The 19,985-nt window shown below is 36.8% G+C and overlaps 1 protein-coding gene across 1 annotated transcript; it reads right to left on the bottom strand.

Moving 5' to 3' along the window:
• Positions 1-18,399: 18,399 nt before the first annotated feature.
• LOC119517940 (eukaryotic translation initiation factor 3 subunit M-like) lies at positions 18,400-19,535 on the bottom strand. Its single transcript, XM_037815018.1, has one exon. It carries the CDS (start codon positions 19,378-19,380, stop codon positions 18,445-18,447), a length of 936 nt encoding a protein of 311 aa, XP_037670946.1. The 5' UTR covers positions 19,381-19,535; the 3' UTR covers positions 18,400-18,444.
• Positions 19,536-19,985: the final 450 nt, after the last annotated feature.

Genomic DNA, 19,985 nt, shown 5'->3' with positions numbered 1-19,985 from the left:
TTGTGGAGAACAGATGGTTTGTGGACACCACCTGCTGGTTAGTTAGAGAAAGTGTACTCCACGAAGCTGTAGATCTGATAAATTAGAGATAAGGACTTCAATTGGTCTACAAATCCTAAAAGAACCCTACCAAGTTAACCAAATGCCAAGAGGCCAAAAACAACAGAAAATTCTAAAGCATATCAAAAAACCAGACGATATGGATAACCCAAGCCCAAACACCCAAGTCAAAAGTTCAGAAGAGACACAGTCCTTAAAGCAACTGACAAAGAACTAAAGATGAATAATGAGACCACAGTACAGGATGCAAAGGATAGCAAGAAGACCCTAGAAGAGCATAAAGAAGACATTGCAAGACTAAATAAAAAAATAGATGATCTTATGGAAATTAAAGAAACTGTTGACCAAATTAAAAAGATTCTGGATACTCATAGTACAAGACTAGAGGAAGTTGAACAACGAATCAGTGACCTGAAAGATGACAGAATGGAAAATGAAAGCACAAAAGAAAGAATGGGGAAAAAATTGAAAAAATTGAAATGGACCTCAGGGATATGATAGATAATATAAAACATCCAAATATAAGACTCATTGGTGTTCCAGAAGGGGAAGAAAAGGGTAAAGGTCTAGGAAGAGTATTCAAAGAAATTGTTGGGGAAAACTTCCCAAATCTTCTAAACAACATAAATACACAAATCATAAATGCCCAGCGAAGTCCAAATAGAATAAATCCAAATAAACCCACTCCAAGACATATTCTGATCACACTGTCAAACATGGAAGAGAAGGAGCAAGTTCTGAAAGCAGCAAGAGAAAAGCAATTCACCACATACAAAGGAAACAGCATAAGACTAGGTAGTGACTACTCAGCAGACACCATGGAGACAAGAAGGCAGTGGCACGATATATTTAAAATTCTGAGTGAGAAAAATTTCCAACCAAGAATTATTTATCCAGCAAAGCTCTCCTTCAAATTTGAGGGAGAACATAAATTTTTCACAGACATACAAATGCTGAGAGAATTTGCTAACAAGAGACCTGCCCTACTGGAGATACTAAAGGGAGCCCTACAGACAGAGAAACAAAGAAAGGAGAGACAGACTTGGAGAAAGGTTCAGTACTAAAGAGATTTGGTATGGGTACATTAAAGGACATTAATAGAGGGGAAAAATACATATGACAAACATAAACCAAAGGATAAGATGGCTGATTTAAGAAATGCCTTCATGGTTATAATGTTGAATGTAAATGGGTTAAACTCCCCAATTAACAGATAGATTCGCAGAATGGATTAAAAATAATGAACCATCAATATGTTACATACAAGAGACTCATCTTAGACACAGGGACACAAAGAAATTGAAAGTGAAAGGATGGAAAAAAATATTTCATGCAAGCTACAGCCAAAAGAAAGCAGATGTAGCAATATTAATCTCAGATAAAATAGACTTTAAATGCAGGGATGTTTTGAGAGACAAAGAAGGTCACTGGATACTAATAAAAGGGGCAATTCAACAAGAAGAAATAACAATCATAAATGTTTATGCACCCAGTCAAGGTGCCACAAAATACATGAGAGAAACACTGGCAAAACTAAAGGAAGCAATTGATGTTTCCACAATAATTGTGGGAGACTTCAACACATCACTCTCTCCTACAGATAGATCAACCAGACAGAAGACCAATAAGGAAATTGAAAACATAAACAATCTGATAAATGAATTAGATTTAACAGACATATATAGAACATTACATCCCAAATCACCAGTATACACATACTTCTCTAGTGCTCATGGAACTTTCTCCAGAATAGATCATATGCTGGGATATAAAACAAGCCTCAATAAATTTAAAAAGATTGAAATTATTCAAAGCACATTCTCTGACCACAAGGGAATACAAATAGAAGTCAATAACCAACAGAGACTTAGAAAATTCACAAATACCTGGAGGTTAAACAACACACTCCTAAACAATCAGTGGGTTAAAGAAGAAATAGCAACAGAAATTGCTAAATATATAGATATGAATGAAAATGAGAACACAACATACCAAAACCTATGGGATGCAGCAAAAGCAGTACTGAGGGGGAAATATACAGCACTAAACACATATATTAAAAAGGAAGAAAGAGCTAAAATCAAAGAAATGATGGATCAAATGAAAAAGCTAGAAAATGAACAGCAAACCAATCCTAAACCAAGTAGAAGAAAAGAAATAACAAGGATTAAAGCAGAAATAAATGACATAGAGAACAAAAAACAATAGAGAGGATAAATATCACCAAAAGTTGGTTCTTTGAGAAGATCAACAAGATTGACAAGCCCCTAGCTAGACTGATAAAATCAAAAAGACAGAAGGCCCATATAAACAAAATAATGAATGAAAAAGGTGACATTACTGCAGATCCCAAAGAAATTTAAAAAATTATAAGAGGATACTATGAACAACTGTATGGCAACAAACTGGATAATATAGAGGAAATGGTCAATTTCCTGGAAACATATGAACAACCTAGACTGACCAAAGAAGAAATAGAAGACCTCAACCAAGCCATGGCAAGCAAAGAGATCCAATCAGTCATCAAAAATCTTCCCACAAATAAATGTCCAGGGCCAGATGGCTTCACAGGGGAATTCTACCACACTTTCCAAAAAGAACTGATACCCATCTTACTTAAACTCTTTCAAAACATTGAAGAAAATAGAAAACTACCTAACTCATTTTATGAAGCTAATATTAATCTAATACCAAAACCAGGCAAAGATGCTACAAGAAAGGAAAACTATTGGCCAATCTCCCTAATGAATATAGGTGCAAAAATCCTCAAAAAAATACTTCCAAATCGAATCCAAAGACACATTAAAAAAATCATACACCATGACCAAGTGGGGTTCATTCCAGGCATGCAAGGATGGTTCAACATAAGAAAATTAATGAAGCATTAAAAATTCAAAAGGGAAAAATCAAATGATCATCTCAATAGATGCTGAAAAAGCATTTGACAAAATCCAACATCCGTTTTTGATAAAAACACTTCAAAAGGTAGGAACTGGAGGAAACTTCCTCAATACGATAAAGAGCATATATGAAAAACCCATAGCCAGCATAGTACTCAATGGTGAGAGACTGAAAGCCTTCCCTCTAAGATCAGGAGCAAGACAAGGATGCCCGCTATCACCACTGTTATTCAGCATTGTGCTGGAAGTGCTAGCCAGGGCAATCCGGCAAGACAAAGAAATAAAAGGCATCCATACTGGAAAAGAAGTAGTAAAACTGTCATTTTTTGCAGATGATATGATCTTATATCTGGAAAACCCTGAGAAATCAACAATACAGCTACTAGAGCTAATAAACAAATTTAGCAAAGTAGCAGGATACAAGATTAATGCACATAAGTCAGTAATGTTTCTATATGCTAGAAATGAACAAACTGAAGAGACACTCAAGAAAAAGATACCATTTTCAATGGCAACTAAAAAAATCAAGTACCTAGGAATAGACTTAACCAAAGATGTAAAAGACCTATACAAAGAAAACTACATAACTCTACTAAAAGAAATAGAAGGGGACCTTAAAAGATGGAAAAATATTCCATGTTCATGGATAGGAAGGCTAAATGTCATTAAGTGTCAATTCTACCCAAACTCATCTGCAGATTCAAGGCAATCCCAATCAAAATTCCAACAACCTACTTTGCAGACTTAGAAAAGCTAGTTATCAAATTTATTTGGAAAGGGAAGATGCCTCAAATTGCTAGACACTCTAAAAAAGAAAAACGAAGTGGGAGGACTTATACTCCCTGACTTTGAAGCTTATTATAAAGCCACAGTTGTCAAAAGAGCATGACACTGGCACAAAGATAGTCATATAGATCAATGGAATTGAATTGAGAATTCGGAGATAGACCCCCAGATCTATGGCTGACTGATCTTGATAAGGCCCCCAAAGTCACTGAACTTGGTCATAATGGTCTTTTCAACAAATGGGGCTGGGAGAGTTGGCTATCCATATCCAAAAGAATGAAAGAGGACCCCTACCTCACACCCTACACAAAAATTAACTCAAAATGGACCAAGGATCTCAATATAAAAGAAAGTACCATAAAACTAGAAGATAATGTAAGAAAACATCTTCAAGACCTTGTATTAGGTGGCCACTTCCTAGACTTTACACCCAAAGCACAAGCAACAAAAGAAAAAATAGATAAATGGGAACTCCTCAAGCTTAGAGGTTTCTGTACCTCAAAGGAATTTCTCAAAAAGGTAAAGAGGCAGCCAACTCAATGGGAAAAAATTTTTGGAATCCATGTATCTGACAAAAGACTGATATCTTGTATATATAAAGAAATCCGACAACTCAATGACAATAGTACAGACAGCCCAATTATAAAATGGGCAAAAGATATGAAAAGACAGTTCTCTGAAGAGGAAATACAAATGGCCAAGAAACACATGAAAAAATGTTGAGCTTCACTAGCTGTTAGAGAGATGCAGATTAAGACCACAATGTGATACCATCTCACACCGATTAGAATGGCTGCCATTAAACAAACAGGAAACTACAAATGCTGGAGGGGATGTGGAGAAATTGGATCTCTTATTCATTGTTGGTGGGACTGTATAATGGTTCAGCCACTCTGGAAGTCAGTCTGGCAGTTCCTTAGAAAACTAGATATAGAGTTACTATTCGAACCAGCGATTGTACTTCTCATTATATACCCGGAAGATCAGAAAGCAGTGACACAAACAGATATCTGCATGCCAATGTTCATAGCAGCATTATTCACAATTGCCAAGAGATGGAAACAACCCAAATGTCCTTCAACAGATGAGTGGATAAATAAAATGTGGTATATACACACGATGGAATACTACACGGCAGTAAGAAGAAACCATGCTGTGAAACATATGACAACATGGATGAACCTTGAAGATGTAATGCTGACTGAAATAAGCCAGGCACAAAAAGAGAAATATTATATGCTACCACTAATGTGAACTTTGAAAAATGTAAAACAAATGGTTTATAATGTAGAATGTAGGGGAACTAGCAATAGAGAGCAATTAAGGAAGTGGGAACAATAATCCAAGAAAAACAGATAAGCTATCGTGGGTAAATTTAACGTTCTGTGAATGCCCAGGAATGACTATGGTCTGTTAATTTCTGATGGGTATAGTAGGAACAAGTTCACAGAAATGTTGCTATATTAGGTAACTTTCTTGGGGTAGAGTAGGAACATGTTGGAAGTAAAGTAGTTATCTTAGGTTAGCTGTCTTTTTCTTACTCTCTTGTGGTCTCTTTGAAATGTTCTTTTATTGAATGTTTTTTTTTAAATTATTTTTTTTATTTTTTTATTTTTCATTCAGTTGATTTAAAAAAAAAAGTTAAAAAAAAAACAAAACAAGGAAAAAATATATAGAGCCCCCTTGAAGAGCCTGTGGAGAATGCAGGGGTATTGGCCTACTCCACCTCGATGGTTGCTAATATGACCACAGACATAGGGGACTGGTGGTTTGATGGGTTGAGCCCTCTACCACAGGATTTACCCTTGGGAAGACTGTTGCTGCAAAGGAGAGGCTAGGCCTCCCTTTAACTGTGCCTAAGAGCCTCCTCCGGAATGCCTCTTTGTTGCTCAGATGTGGCCCTGTCTCTCTAGCTAAGCCAACTTGAAAGGTGAAATCACTGCCCTCCCCCCATGTGGGATCAGACACCCAGGGGAGTGAATCTCTCTGGCAACATGGAATATGACTCCCAGGGAGGAATGTAGACCTGGCATCGTGGGACGGAGAACATCTTCTTGACCAAAAGGGGGATGTGAAAGGAAATGAAATAACCTTCAGTGGCAGAGAGATTCCAAAAGGAGCTGAGAGTTCACTCTGGTGGGCACTCTTACACACAATTTAGACAACCCTTTTGTAGGTTCTAAAGAATTGGGATAGCTGGTGGTAGATACCTGAAACTATCAAACTACAACCCAGAACCCATGAATCTCAAAGACAATTGTATAAAAATGTAGCTTATGAGGGGTGACAATGGGATTGGGAAAGCCGTAAGGACCATACTCCCCTTTGTCTAGTTTATGGATGGATGAGTAGAAAAATATGCAAATGAAACAAACAAACAAACAGACAAAGTTACCCAGTGTTCTTTTTTACTTTAATTGCTCTTTTTCACTTTAATTATTATTCTTGTTATTTTTGTGTGTGCGCTAATGAAGGTGTCAGGGATTGGTTATGTGATGAATGTACAACTATGTAATGGTACTGTGAACAATCGAATGTACAATTTGTTTTGTATGACTGCATGGTATGTGAATATATATCAATTAAATGAAGAAAAAAGATAAAAATAAATAAAAATAAAAATAATAATAATAATAATAATAATAATAATAATAATAATAATAATAAAACCACTATGAGATGGACAATACCAAGTGTTGTGAGAATGTTGAGAAACTAGATAACTAACATCTTGCTGGTGTGAATGTAAAATGTTAAACCACTGTGGAAAACAGTTTGGCATTTTCTTAGAAGGAAAAATATACATGTACCATATGACCCAGAAATTCTATTCCTAGGTATATATATATATATATATATATATATAAATTCAAAGCACAAGTAAATGGAAAAAATGTATCTACAATGCAAATGGAAACCAAAGGAGGACTGGCTGTTCTGCTATTAGATGAAATAGACTTTAAGCAAAAAAAAAAAAAAAAGTTATAAGGAAGAAAGTCACTATTTGCTAATAAAGAGGTTGTTTCAATAAAACAGAACAATTGTGAATATATATGCACCTAATGGCAAAGCTCCAAAATACATGAAACAAATGTTGACACACTTGTAGGGAAGAATAGTTAGTTTTACATTAATAGCAGAGACTTCTATACATCACTTTCGTTAATGGATAGAACATCTAGACTGAAATTCAATAAAAAAGTAGAAGACTTAAACTATATTATAAATCAACTAGACCTAATAGACATATATAGAACATTTCCCCAAGAGTTGCAAAATACATGTTCATCCCTAATGTACATGGATCATTCTCCAGGATAGAACATATGTTAGGTCACAAAATACTCTCAATAAATTTAAACATATTGAAATCATACAATGTGTCTTCCCTAACAGCAGTGGAATGAAGCTATGTATCAACAGAGGAAGATATGGAAAATATACAAATATGTAGAATTTAAACAACACATTCTTAAACAACCAATGGGTCAAAGTTGAAATCACAAGGAGACTCAGAAATATTTTGAGGTGAAGAAAAAGAAAAACACAACATACCAAAAATTATGGGGTGCAATATAGGTAGTGCTGAAAGGGAAATGTATAGCTTTAAGTGCTTACACTGAAAAAGAAGAAAGATCTTAAGTCAGAGACTTAAACTCATGGCTGGAGGATCTAGTTAAAGAAGAGCAAAATAAACTCAAAGCAAGCAGAAGGAAGGAAATAACAAAGATCAGAGGGGAGGTAGATTAAATGGAGAATAACAAAGAAATAGAATCAGTGAAACCCAAAGTTCATTTTTTAAAAAGATAAATAAAATAGACAAATCTTTAACTAGACTGAAAAAAAAGAGAAAGCAAATAACTAAAATCAGAAATGAAAGGGATACATTACCACCAACCCCACAGAAATAAAAAGGATCTTAAGAGGATATTATGAACAACTGTGTGCCAAAAATTAGGTAACCTAGATGACTCAAGAAGAAATAGAAGATCAAAACAGTCCTAACACAAGTAAAGAGTTTGAATCAGTAACAAAAAAAAATCTCCTGTTTTAATTTGCTACACTGCAATGGGATGGCTTTTAACAATGGGAATTTATTATGTTACAGGATTACAGTCTTGAGGCTGTGAAAATGTCCATATCAAGACATCATCAAGACAATGCTTTCTTCATGAAGACTGACTGTTGGTGATCCTGGCTCCTCTGACACATGGCAAGGCACATGGTGGCATCTTCTAGTATTTCCTTTCTCTTCTGGTTTCATTGCTTTCAGCTTCTTGCTTCCATGGATTTCTCTCAGCTTCTTGCTTTGGTGGCTTTCCTCTTTGTCTGAATTTCATTCTCCCACAATGGACTCCAGTGAGAGGATCAAGACACATCCTGAATGAGTTGGGTCACACCTTAAGTAACCTCATCAAAAGATCCTACTGACAATGGCTGCACACTCACAGGAAAGGATTAACTTTAAGAACATGATTTTCTGGGGGTAAATACAGTTTCAAACCACCATACCTCCCAAAAAAGAAAAGTCCAGAACCAGCTGGCTTCACAGGTGGATTTTATCAAACATTTCAAGAAGAATTAATACCAATCCTACTCAAACTCTTCCAAAAATTTGGAGAGAAAGGAACACTCCCTACTACTTTTATGAGATCAACATCACCCTGATAACAAAAGTAGATGAAGATACCCCAAGAAAATAAAGTTAGATACAGATATTGCTTATGAACATGGATGCAAAAATTCTTAAAAAAATACTAGAAAACTGAATCCAACATCACAGTAAAAGAATTATGTACCATGATCAAGTGGGATTTATCCCAGGTATGCAAGGGTGATTCAACATAAGGAGATTAATTCACATAATACACAGCATTAATTGTACAAAGGAAGAAATGCCATGGCCATTTCAGTTTATGCAGAAAAGGCATTTGACAAATCTAGCACCACTTCTTGATAAAATCACTCAGAAAACTCAGAATAGAAGGAAGCACCCTCCATATGATAAAGTGCATATGTGAAAAACAAACTGCTAACATCAACTTCAATAGTGAAAGGCTGAAATCTTTCTCTCAAAAGTCAAGAACAAGATAAGGATGGCCACTGCCACCACTGTTGTTCAACATTGAACTAGAAGTTCTAACCAGTGCATTGAGGTAAATAAAAGGAACAAAATGCATCCAAATTAGAAAGGAAGAAGTAAATGTTATCCTACTTGAAGATGACATGATCCTATATATAGGAAATACTGGAAAATCCACAAAAAGTCTCCTAGAGCTAAAAGACAAACTCAGCAAAGTGGCAGGGCATAAGATCAACATGCAAAAATCAATAGTGTTTATATGCACTAGTAATGAAGAATCTGAAGAGGGAATAAAGGAGAAAAATCTATTTGTAATAGCAACTAAAAGAATTAAATATCTAGAAATAAATTTAACTGAGGATGTAAAGACTTACACAGGGGAAATACAAAATGTTGCAAAGAGAAATAAAAGACCTAAATAAATGGAAGAACATTCTATTTTCATGATTAGAAAACTAAATATTGTTAAGATGCCAATTCTACACAAATAAATTTACAGATTCAATGTAATCCCAATAAATATTCCAACAGCCTTCTTTGCAGAAATGGAAAAGCCAATTGGCAAATTTATATGGAATTAAGGGGTCCCAAATGGCCAAAAATATCTTGATAAAGAAGAACAAAGTTGGATGATTCACATTTCCCAATTTTAAAATTTATTTCAAAGCCACAGAAATGAAAATTGCATGCTACTGGCACAAGGACTGACATACAGACCAATGGAATCAAATTGACAGTGAGTTCAGAAATAAACTCTCAACTCAATGGCCAATTGACTTTTTTAATAATTCAATTTATTGAGATATAGTCACAAACCATACAATAATCCACAGTAGACAATCAATTGTTCACAGTACCATCATATAGTTGTGCATTCATCCCCAAATCAATTTTTTAACATTCTCATTATCACACACAAAAAAGAATAAGAATAAAAGCTAAAGTAAAAAAGAACATCCAAAATATCCCATACCCCCCATCCCTCCCTATCATTCATTTGCTTTTTTTCCTCATTTTTCTACACATCTGTCCATACACTGGATAAAGGGAGTGGGAGCCACAGAGTTTTCACAATCACCCAGTCACACAGTGTAAGCTACATAGTTATACAATTGTCTTCAAGAATAAAGGCTACTGGGTTGCAGTTCAACAGTTTCAGGTATTTCCTTCTAACAGTTCAAATACACTATAAACTAAAAAGGGATATCTATATAATGCATAAGAATAACTTCCAGAATGACCTCTTGACTATATTTGAGATCTCTCAGCCACCAAAACTTTGTTTCATTTCTCTTCCCCCTTTTGTTCCAAGATGGCTTTCTCATCCCAAGATGCCAGGGCCAAGCTCATCCCTGTAAATCACATCCCACACTGCCAGAGAGATCCACACCTTGGGAGTCATGTCCCACATAGGGGGGAGGGCAGCGAGTTTGCCTGCAGAGTTGGGTTAGAGAGAGATGCCACATCTGAGCAACAAAAGAGGTTCTCTGAGGGTGACTCTTAGACACAATTTTAAGTAGGCTTAGTCTCTCCTTTGCAGTAACGAATTTCATAAGAGCAAGTCCTAGGATCAAGGGCTCAACCTTCTAAATCAGTAGCCCCCAATGCTTGTGAGAATATCATTAATTCCTTATGGGGAAATTTAATATTTCCACATTTTCTCCCAGTCTATCAAGGGGGGTTTGCAAATACATTTTTATTCTCTGCCTAAATTACTCTTGGATGTATCGGGGCTTCACACTAACCTGTACAAACCAACCAGATTTCACTCCCTATTCAATGTTCCATGTAGTTATTTTGTTTGAATAAACTGACCATACAAGTTAAATTATATGGTGTGCTAAAAGAATATAGATTTTGCACCTAATAAACATGTCTTCCTTTGGTCTCACACAGAAGTTGAAATTTTAAAACACTGTCAATATCATCCTTTACTCTTTAGTCTAATTTACCTTAGTCCTAGTTTTGCATTCACCACCACTATCTATATGAGGTAATTTCCATTTCTTCCACAAAGAAAGGGGAAGAGGCAAAAAAAAAAAAAAAAGAAAAGAAAGAAAGAAAGAAAGAAAGAAAAAAGAAAAAAGAAAAGAAAGAAAAAATGACAATTAAAAAGCAACAAAAGAAAAAATAAAATTAAAATAAAATTCAGAAAAAACCAATGCCAAGAATCCCATACCCCTCCCCCATATTTCCCCCCTTATAGACATTTAGCTTTGGTATATTGTCTTTGTTATGATTCATGGAAGCACATAACAATGTTACTGTTAACTATAGACTCTAGTTTGCATTGACTATATTTTTCCCCAATATCACCTCATTTTTAACACTATGCACAGTTGAGATTCATTTGTTCTCCCTCATGTAAAAACATTATTATGTTTGTACATTCAATCACAATATTTGACCACACCAGGTTTCACTAAGTTATACCATCCTAGTCTTGTCTTCTAGCTTTCCTTCTGGTGTCCTACATGCCCCTAACCTTCCTCTGTCAACCACACTCACAGTAATCTTTGTTCAGTGTACTTACAATATCATGCTATCATCACCCAATATTGTGCTATCCATTTCTGGATCCATACAATCAATCCTGTTGAACATTCTGTATTCTTGCAGCATCAAATGCCCAATCTTTACCCTCTTTCTATCTCCTGTTATCTTCATTTCTACACCCTTCTCCAAATCTCTCCTGTCTTTTCCTATCTGTCTGTAGCACTCCCTTTAGTATTTCTTGTACAACAGGTCTCCTGTTCACAAACTCTCTCAGTGCCTGTTTGTTTGTACGTATTTTAAACTCTCTCTCATTTCTGAAGCACACTTTTGCCAGATATAGGATTCTTGGTTGGCAGTTTTTCTCTTTCAGTATTTTGAATGTATCATACCACTGCCTGCTCACCTCCATGGTTTCTACTGAGAAGTCTGTACTTAGTCTTATTGAGCTTCCCTTGTATGTGATGGATTGCTTTTCTATTGCTGCTTTCATAATTCTCCCTTTGTCTTTGATGTTTTAAATCTGAATAGTAAGTGCCTTAGGGTAGATTTATTTGGATCAGTTCTGTTTGGGGTATACTGCACTTCTTGGACCTGTAATTTTATGTCTTTCATAAGAGTTGGGGAATTATCATTGATTATTTCCTCTGCCCCATTTCCCTTCTCTTCTCCTTCTGGGACACCTATAACACATATATTCATGTGCTTCATGTTGTCATTCAGTCACCCTGAGCCCCTGCTGATATTTTTCCATTTTTTCCCTATCTCTTCTTTTGTGTGTAGGATTTCAGATGGCCTGTCCTCTAGTTCCTGAATCCTTTCTTCTGCTTCTCCAAGTCTGCTGTTGTATGGCTCCACTGTGTTTTTCATCTCTTCTATTGCGCCTTTCATTCCCATAAGTTCTGTTGTTTGTTTTTTCAAGCTTACGAATTCTTCAATATGGTCACCCATTGTCTTCTTTATATCCTTCATCTCTTTTATCACATTTTCTTTCAACTCATTGATTTGATTTAGAAGATCTGTGTGGACATCTTTAATTAATTGTTTCAACTCTTGAATCTCAGTTAAGGTATTAGTTTGTTCCTTTTATTGGGCTATATCTTTAAGTTTCCTGGTGTGGCCCATGATTTTTTGCTGTCTAGACATTTGATTTTCTTGATTAGTTTATTCTGGAGGTTGTTTTCTCTCTTTTGTCTTGGGTTTTCTTGTTGGTTTTCTTTGATCTTTACACTTCTTTGTTTCTCTCACTGGCCAGTTGTCAGATTGGCTCTGTCCCCAGTCTTCCCCCCAAATCAGGCAGCCACCGTGGCTTGCCTCAGGGATGGGAAGTAGGCACTGGGCACCCCAGCAAGTTCACTGTATGTGGTAATACAAACCTGCTGGCTTCCAGTGGTGCTCTCTTTTCTGCTGGTCAGCAAGACCTGGGTTTATTTTAGAGCCCTGTTTGACAGTTGAGTTTTCTGTATTTCTCAGTCCAAACCAGGCTGAATTTCTGTGCAGGGCATGTAGACCAGCTCCTGTGTTCCTAATGAAGGGTCTGAAGCATCTTTTTAAAAGGGCTTCTATTCCCTTGCACTTTCTGGACTGTCCAGCAGATGGCACTGCTCAGTAACTTAATTGTCCTCAGAGGCTGCTTTGCCTCTAAACACAGGCTGTATCTACAGGTGAACTGAAACTATGGGATTCCAATGCCTTCACTTTGCTGGTCAAAATCTGGACTCAATATAGGGCTACACCTGTGACCAAGTACTCCCTCAGTGACCACTATTCCAGCCATTCCCAAAGCAAGGAAACAGCTAGTGGCTGCTACTTCCCTCAAGGGTGGGGGAAGGGTTTTCAGACCCAGGGCTGGAAATGCAGTCTCTGTCCACATTTTCTCAGTCTCTTTCCCTCACTGATCTGGGCCTTGAATTGTCCTCCCCTGTCTCCCAGGTCTTCATACAGTTGGGGTATGTCTCACTGCCATGAGAGATTTTAAAATCAGTGCCCCTGGTGGGAGGGTTCCTGTCTGCTGATTCTGTGCTTTTCCTACACTGAGCCCAAGTGAAGGAGAGGGGAGGGGGCCAGCTGGTCTGAGACAGAAGATTCCTACCTGATATTTCTTCTTTTTCTTCAATTTGGCATCTGCAGGGTCCTTCTCCAGTCTATATCCTCCTTCAGAGTTTCAAACAATTCAGAATTGTCCTTTTTTTTGTTAAATCTCTGGAGAGGAGTTTCCAGTAGTTGTTTACATTGCCATGTTGATGACATCACCCCTATTCAGCTTGGCAAGTTGATTTTTGACACAGGTTCCAAGGCTATTCAATTTGGAAAGAATAGTCTCTTCAACAAATGGTTCTGGGAAAACTAGATGCCCTATGCAAAAGAATGAAGGTGGACTACTTCACACCATATACAAAAATCAACTTGAAATGTATCAAAGACCTATTTTTAAGGACCAACACTATAAAACTCCTAGAAGAAAACAAAGGGAAGCATCTCAAAGACTTTGTGTTAGGCGAAGTTTTTAAGATTTTACACTAAAAGCATGAGCAACAAAAAAAAAATAGACAAAAAATGGACTTCATCAAAATTCAAGACTTTTTGTGCATCAAAGGACTTCATCATGAATCTATAGAATCAATGAAAATGTTTGGAAACCATATATCATAGAAGAGTTTAATATCCAGAATATATAGAGAAATCCTACAACTCAATAACAAAAAGACAAACAACCCAACTAAAAAATGGGCAAAATACTTGAGTAAACATTTCTCCAAAGAAGATACACAAATAGCCAAAAAGCACATTCAAAGATGCTCAACATTATTGGCCATTAGGGAAACGCAAATCAAAACCAAAATAAATACCATTTCACACCCACTACTATAAGCAAATGAAAATAATAAGTCTTGGAGAGGATGTGGAGAAATAGGAAAACTCATTCATTGTTGGTGGGAATGTTTAATGGTGCATCCTCCATGGAAAACAATTGTCTGTTCCTCATAAAGTTAAGTATAAAATTACCACATGACCCAGAAGTCCTACTTCTAGGTATATATGCAAAAGAACTCAAAGCAGGGACTCAAATAGGTATCTCTGCATCAATGTTCATAGCAGCATTATTCACAATTGCCAAAAGATGAAAGCAACCCAAGTGTCCATCAACAGATGAATGGATAAATAAAATGTGGTTTATACATACAATGGAATATTATTCAGCCATAAAAAGGAATGAAGTTCTGAATCATATGACCACATGGATGTACTTTTGCAGACATCATGTTGAGTGAAATAAGGCAGACACAAAAGGACAGCTATTGTATGATCTCACTCATAAGAAATAATTAGAATAAGTAAATTCATAAAATCAAAAAATAGAATATAGGTTACCAGGGGGTAGGTAATGGAGAGTTTAATTGGTACAGAATTTCTTTTGGGATGATGAAAAAGTTTTGGTGATGGATGGTGGTGATGGTAGCACAATATTATGAATAAAATTAGCACAATATTTTGAATATAATTAATAGCACTGAATTATATATTTGAGTGTGGTTAAAAGGGAAAATTTTAGATTATGTATATGTTACTAGAATCAATTAAAAAATCATAGGACAGTACAACACAGTGAACCCTAATGTAAACTATAAACTATGGTTCATTTGGAGCAGATGTACACAACAATGCAGTGATTATAAAAGGGAAAACTGTATTTGTGATTGGACATAGATAGGAGCTCTGTATTTTCTGTATGACTTTTCTGTAAATCTACAACTTCTCTAATAAGAAAAAGTTATAAAAACCCAAAAAAATAAAAGCTGAGGCCAAAAATTTTTGGCAAACTTCATGCTTAATTGTGCAATCTGCACATTGCAAGCAGCCTGTGGGTTGCATCTGTCACAAATAACAGGAGAATGTGACTCTTTGTCCCAACAGGAAGGGTCTCTGCCCAGTGTTCCGGGCCCTGCGCCATGGCGGAAACTTATGCCACTCCTGAAGAAAGCATTCTGTTTCACCCACAGATGAAACTGTCATGGTGTAGAGAGTTAACTTTTACTAAATCAGTTTTTGTAAGCATGAAATAGCTGGCTCACCCAAAGTCCATGACCTATATATTTACTCTTCAGAATTCACAGTGAATTCTGTTCTCAGTGCCTCCTCACTGTGTTCCCCCTCCTTCTAGTACACAGGGTACCCTGTGTTTACATGCTGTCACCACTTCCCAGGCCCCTTCTCGGGCTCAGCCTCATGGGCAGAGCCTACCTGTAATTCCCATGCTCTGTTTCTGTCCATCCCATCTATCCCTTCTTCCATTTGCATGTGTCAGTGATGAGTTAGATCTTCATAATACATCAGGCATTAATCAGAGTTGGCAGCTCAAGGTAAGTAATGGCTTACTCAAATGGCAAATTTGCATTGTAACTAAATTCTTTAATACAGTGAGCATTCTGGGGCAAGGGATGTGGAGACTTTTAGGTTTGGAAAGGGTGTTTTTTCAAGAACCCCCACTAATCAAAGCACAAAGGTGGCTCCTTTTCTCACCTACCTTTCAAATTGGCATTATATTTACCTGAGGTTGATTAAACAGAATTCTGCTGGTATCAGGCACAGTTTTGTCCATCAGGAGCATCCTTTGCTTAGGAGGAATGCTTTACTGTAGCCATTTGGATCATACCTCAGATCTTTCCCTGCACTAATTAAAGTGAAAGAGACATTATGATAGTTTAAGAAGGGAATTAGACATTTCCTGAACCAATAAGGTCCAGAAGACCAATTTATTATTTTGTTTTCGGTGTGCCTGTCTACAAACTACATCCATTGGTCTCTATAATATCAGGAAAACTGATACAAGATATGCTGCCTTGAAGTTTGCCTATAAAGGCTTAGGACAATATCAATTACACCTGGGGGATTCTTTCACCCACTTGTTTGCTTCAAAATGATCTGAAATGTAATCCTTAGTCTTGGGGTCAATTTAATTGAGTATTAAAGTCAACATACAGAAATGTCAAAGAACTTTAAATCTTATTGTATGAAAAAATTCAGGTTGCAAAATATTATATATAGAATGATTTCAACAATGTAAGAATGATATGCATAGAATAAACATTGCTAAATATTAGCAGTGGTTATCATGGGATAGTGAGATTATAGGTTATTTAGATCTTCTTTATATTAATCTGTATTTCCATATGTTCTAGAACAGGTTTATGTTAAGAAAGAAAATAGATGTTTAAAAATAAAACATTAACATAGAATCTGGAGTTATTTGAGCTTTATTCCAGTACTGGCTCCATTAAAAATGGGGTTTGAATATAAAATGGGTAAATTCCACAGGTTAATTGTGAGAGGCGAGTGAACCAAGGGGTCCCAAAACACTGTTAAAGAATATAAATGAATTGTAAGTGTATGTAGGGAAGGAAGCATGTTTGCTCGGGCCCATTTGGTTGCAAAGAACCAGGAGCTGTTCAAACTGCTCTAAGCAAAGTAGATTTTCTGATAGTAAAGTTTCAATAGGGAACTCCTGAAAAGGCAAAAATAGGAACAAGCCAAACAGGACTTCATTAGGACTCTAGCCAGAATCAAGGCAAACGGTCTTTCAATTAATCATGCCATCCATATTTCTTTCTATGCATATTTCCTTCTATGCTTTGCTCTCTTCATTATACTAACAAGCTTCCACTGCTTATGCATAGCTCCTGGGTCCACACATTTGAGCTGACACATGGCTCTGCCTTATCATGGCCACAGGAGATATGTGTGGAACAGATTCATTTAGAAGGAGAGTGACCAAGTCAATCAATAACCAGAATATCTAGTACATACTTCATTTATCAAAAATTGTAACATACAATGAGGAAACTGTTACAGAGTCATAGAGTATAAACTCCATGAGGACAAGGACTATTTCATCTTATTCAGCATTGTATCCACAGTGCCGAAGACAGTATCCAGCACATAGCAGCTAATGACTAAATGAAGACTTTCAGAAGGCATTTAGTGCACATTCTTGTGAGCAGAGTATTGTGTGTGGTGATGGAGGAGATAAAAGAGAATTTTAAGAATTAGAATCCCTGCCTTAAGGAGTGTTAATTTAATTGGAGAGAAAAAATGATGCAGACATAATAGATTTACCAGTTATGGTCCTGAAGGAAGTAAATGATAAACAAGGTGGGATAACTGAAAAGAGTTTAATGAAGGCACCATTTACAAAGGGTTAAGGAAAAGTAACAAGGGATGGTATAACACCAGAGAGTTAGCAAGAAGACAGAGATGTTACCATGTCCAAGCCTGAAGGAGGAAAGGGAGGGAGAAGTTATCAGAATGTTGAGGGGGTTGTGACTATGCAAGATGCTGCTGGTCAGGAGGCCCTTTGACCTTTGGAAGAGGCAGGCAGGAAGCTGAGAGGATAAAAGCCTTGACTTCATTCACCTCTACTCTTAGCTCTCTTGACTATTCCTCCCATCGGCTAACCCCAATCTGAAGACAAATGGCAAGGGAACCCAAGGCAGTAAATAAAGATTACTCTTTTGGAGCACAGAGTCCAGTAGGGAAGGGTGAAGAGTAAATCTGAAAAAGAAAATTGAAAATATCTGGCAAAGTGGGAGAATAATACACTATTAATGTGATTGTTATCTTTTCTACTTTATTGCATTTGGTTAATTCCTTTTCCAGCCCAAAGTAGATTGTTAAGGCAGAAAAACATATAGAAATAGGCCATCCTTCAGCTCCCAATCTCAAGGCTGGTTTTTGTTGAGTTCATGGGGAGTGAATAATCTTGTGAATCAGGCTCTGAGAACAAAGAGATTCTAAATGCCAAAAGTTACCTGCACATTTCAAAAATAAATCAGAGGTTTGAATACTGATCTTGCCATCATCAATAATCATACAGAGAAGAAGGGAAAAACTTTTTCCAGTAGGAGCTGGCAGGAGAGGAGAGATGGAGAACCAAGAGTACAGGAAGTGTTCTTTTTTTTTTTTTTCCTTTATGTAATTTATTACTTTGTATCTCAGGAGTTTGTGATTTCTTTTACTTTAAATTTGAGATAATAAATGTCCAAACTAGTCAAATTTCAGTTTATAATGATTTACTATGGTTTTTAGATTTTTTTTCCCAAAAGAACAAAATAATTGCACAGAATTTCAGGTATCAGAAACACTCAGAAGGCTGTTTTTCACTTTGTTCAAGTTTTGTTTCCAGGCGTTAAGTGTGTCATACAGTTGTTGCCACGGCTGTTTTCCAAATGTCCAATGTGTACTATGACTGACAACTACTTTTCTCTGGGTCTGATCAATTTTGCAGTAGACCATCTTAGTTCTTACTGCATCAATAACAAACGCTTCAACGTCATCAGCTCCAATCTGAAGTTCTTGCTGCATTGTGTCAAAAGATATTTCTTTATTTTCTACTGCCATTCCCATAAATGTAAGTAGTCTCATTCTTGCCATATTCTGTTCATGTAATAGTCCAAGTGAATCAATGAAGTCTTTATTATTCTGATAAAACTTGACATATGATGCCAATTTAGCACTCACAAAAATGGTTAAAAGATCATGAATGAGCTCACCTTCCAAAAACTTGACTGGTTTTAAAGTAAGAAGATGGTCAAAAAGAAATGCATTTGGATCTTTCAAAGCTCGTACAATACACCTGTGAGAATCAACTCGAGCCTGAGAAGCATTGTCCTCTGTGTAACTTCCTAGCAATTCCACCATGACTTTTGAAGCAACATCACTTTTCTTACAATCCACAAGTGCCTCATAAAGTAGCCTTAAAAGGGTGTGTTTTTTTTCAGTGGTGAGGTTCCAGTCAGAAATCCATTTTCTAACTTGATCCAGCTCAGTTGGAATGTACTGGATAGCCCCACAGGATGCAGCCACTTTAATGAGGCTGCAATACACTGTATATCTCACAGGAGTATTCTTATCCATCCCATGGAAGAGGTTGCTTAGCAACTGAAGCCTCAGAGATGGGAGTTCACCTTCCCGAAATTTGAGCAGCTTTTCACATAGGCTTTCAATGAGAGCTTCTTGCTTGTCTGGTTCCAGGATCAAGAGGAGGGATACCACACTGTTCATCACACTTTCAACATCTTTATCATCTTCCTTCAGACACACATCACAGGCTTCGATAATTTGAGCTAAATCTATATGAAGTCCACCTTCTGAGTTCTCTTCTGAAATTTCAGCTCCTTTCGATTTTAGATAAGCTCGAAGCTCAGCAGCCTGATCTTCCTCAGGAAGTGTTCTTTTATTCCATCCCTGCAGGGTTGAAACTTGAAGGAGGGAATTGCAAGAAAAATATCCAAATACGATTTGTGGGGAAATCTCAGAGGCTGGCAGACAGAGGAGAGTTTAATTTCACACTTCTCAGAGCACCAACAGGGAATGTCTTATAAACCCTTTGGCAAAGGTTTTCATTTAGCATAATACAGAGAAATATGTTGGTGCCCAGGTAGCACTTCAGGAAAATACATGAGAAAGGTATTCAGTGGGTGAGCCAGAGGATAGCTTCAAAGATCCCTGCATACCTGTCACAGACCAAGGGGGCTTTTGTAGTCGAAGGACTAAAGAAGATGCCAGGCATGTTCTGAGGCATGGGAAATGGAAGTTGGTCATGTTGCCCTGGATTCAGGAGCTGCTCTGAATGGTAGCAGATCCAGAGCTCAACATGAAGATATTCC

This window comes from Choloepus didactylus, chromosome 2 (genome assembly GCF_015220235.1).
Source record: "Choloepus didactylus isolate mChoDid1 chromosome 2, mChoDid1.pri, whole genome shotgun sequence".
NCBI lineage: Eukaryota > Metazoa > Chordata > Mammalia > Pilosa > Megalonychidae > Choloepus > Choloepus didactylus.
This window is presented reverse-complemented; position numbering and strand designations above follow the sequence as displayed.

Excerpts from the sequence above, each read along its gene's own strand:
- LOC119517940 (XM_037815018.1), bottom strand. The coding sequence starts at position 19,380 with ATGAACAGTGTGGTATCCCTCCTCTTGATCCTGGAACCAGACAAGCAA.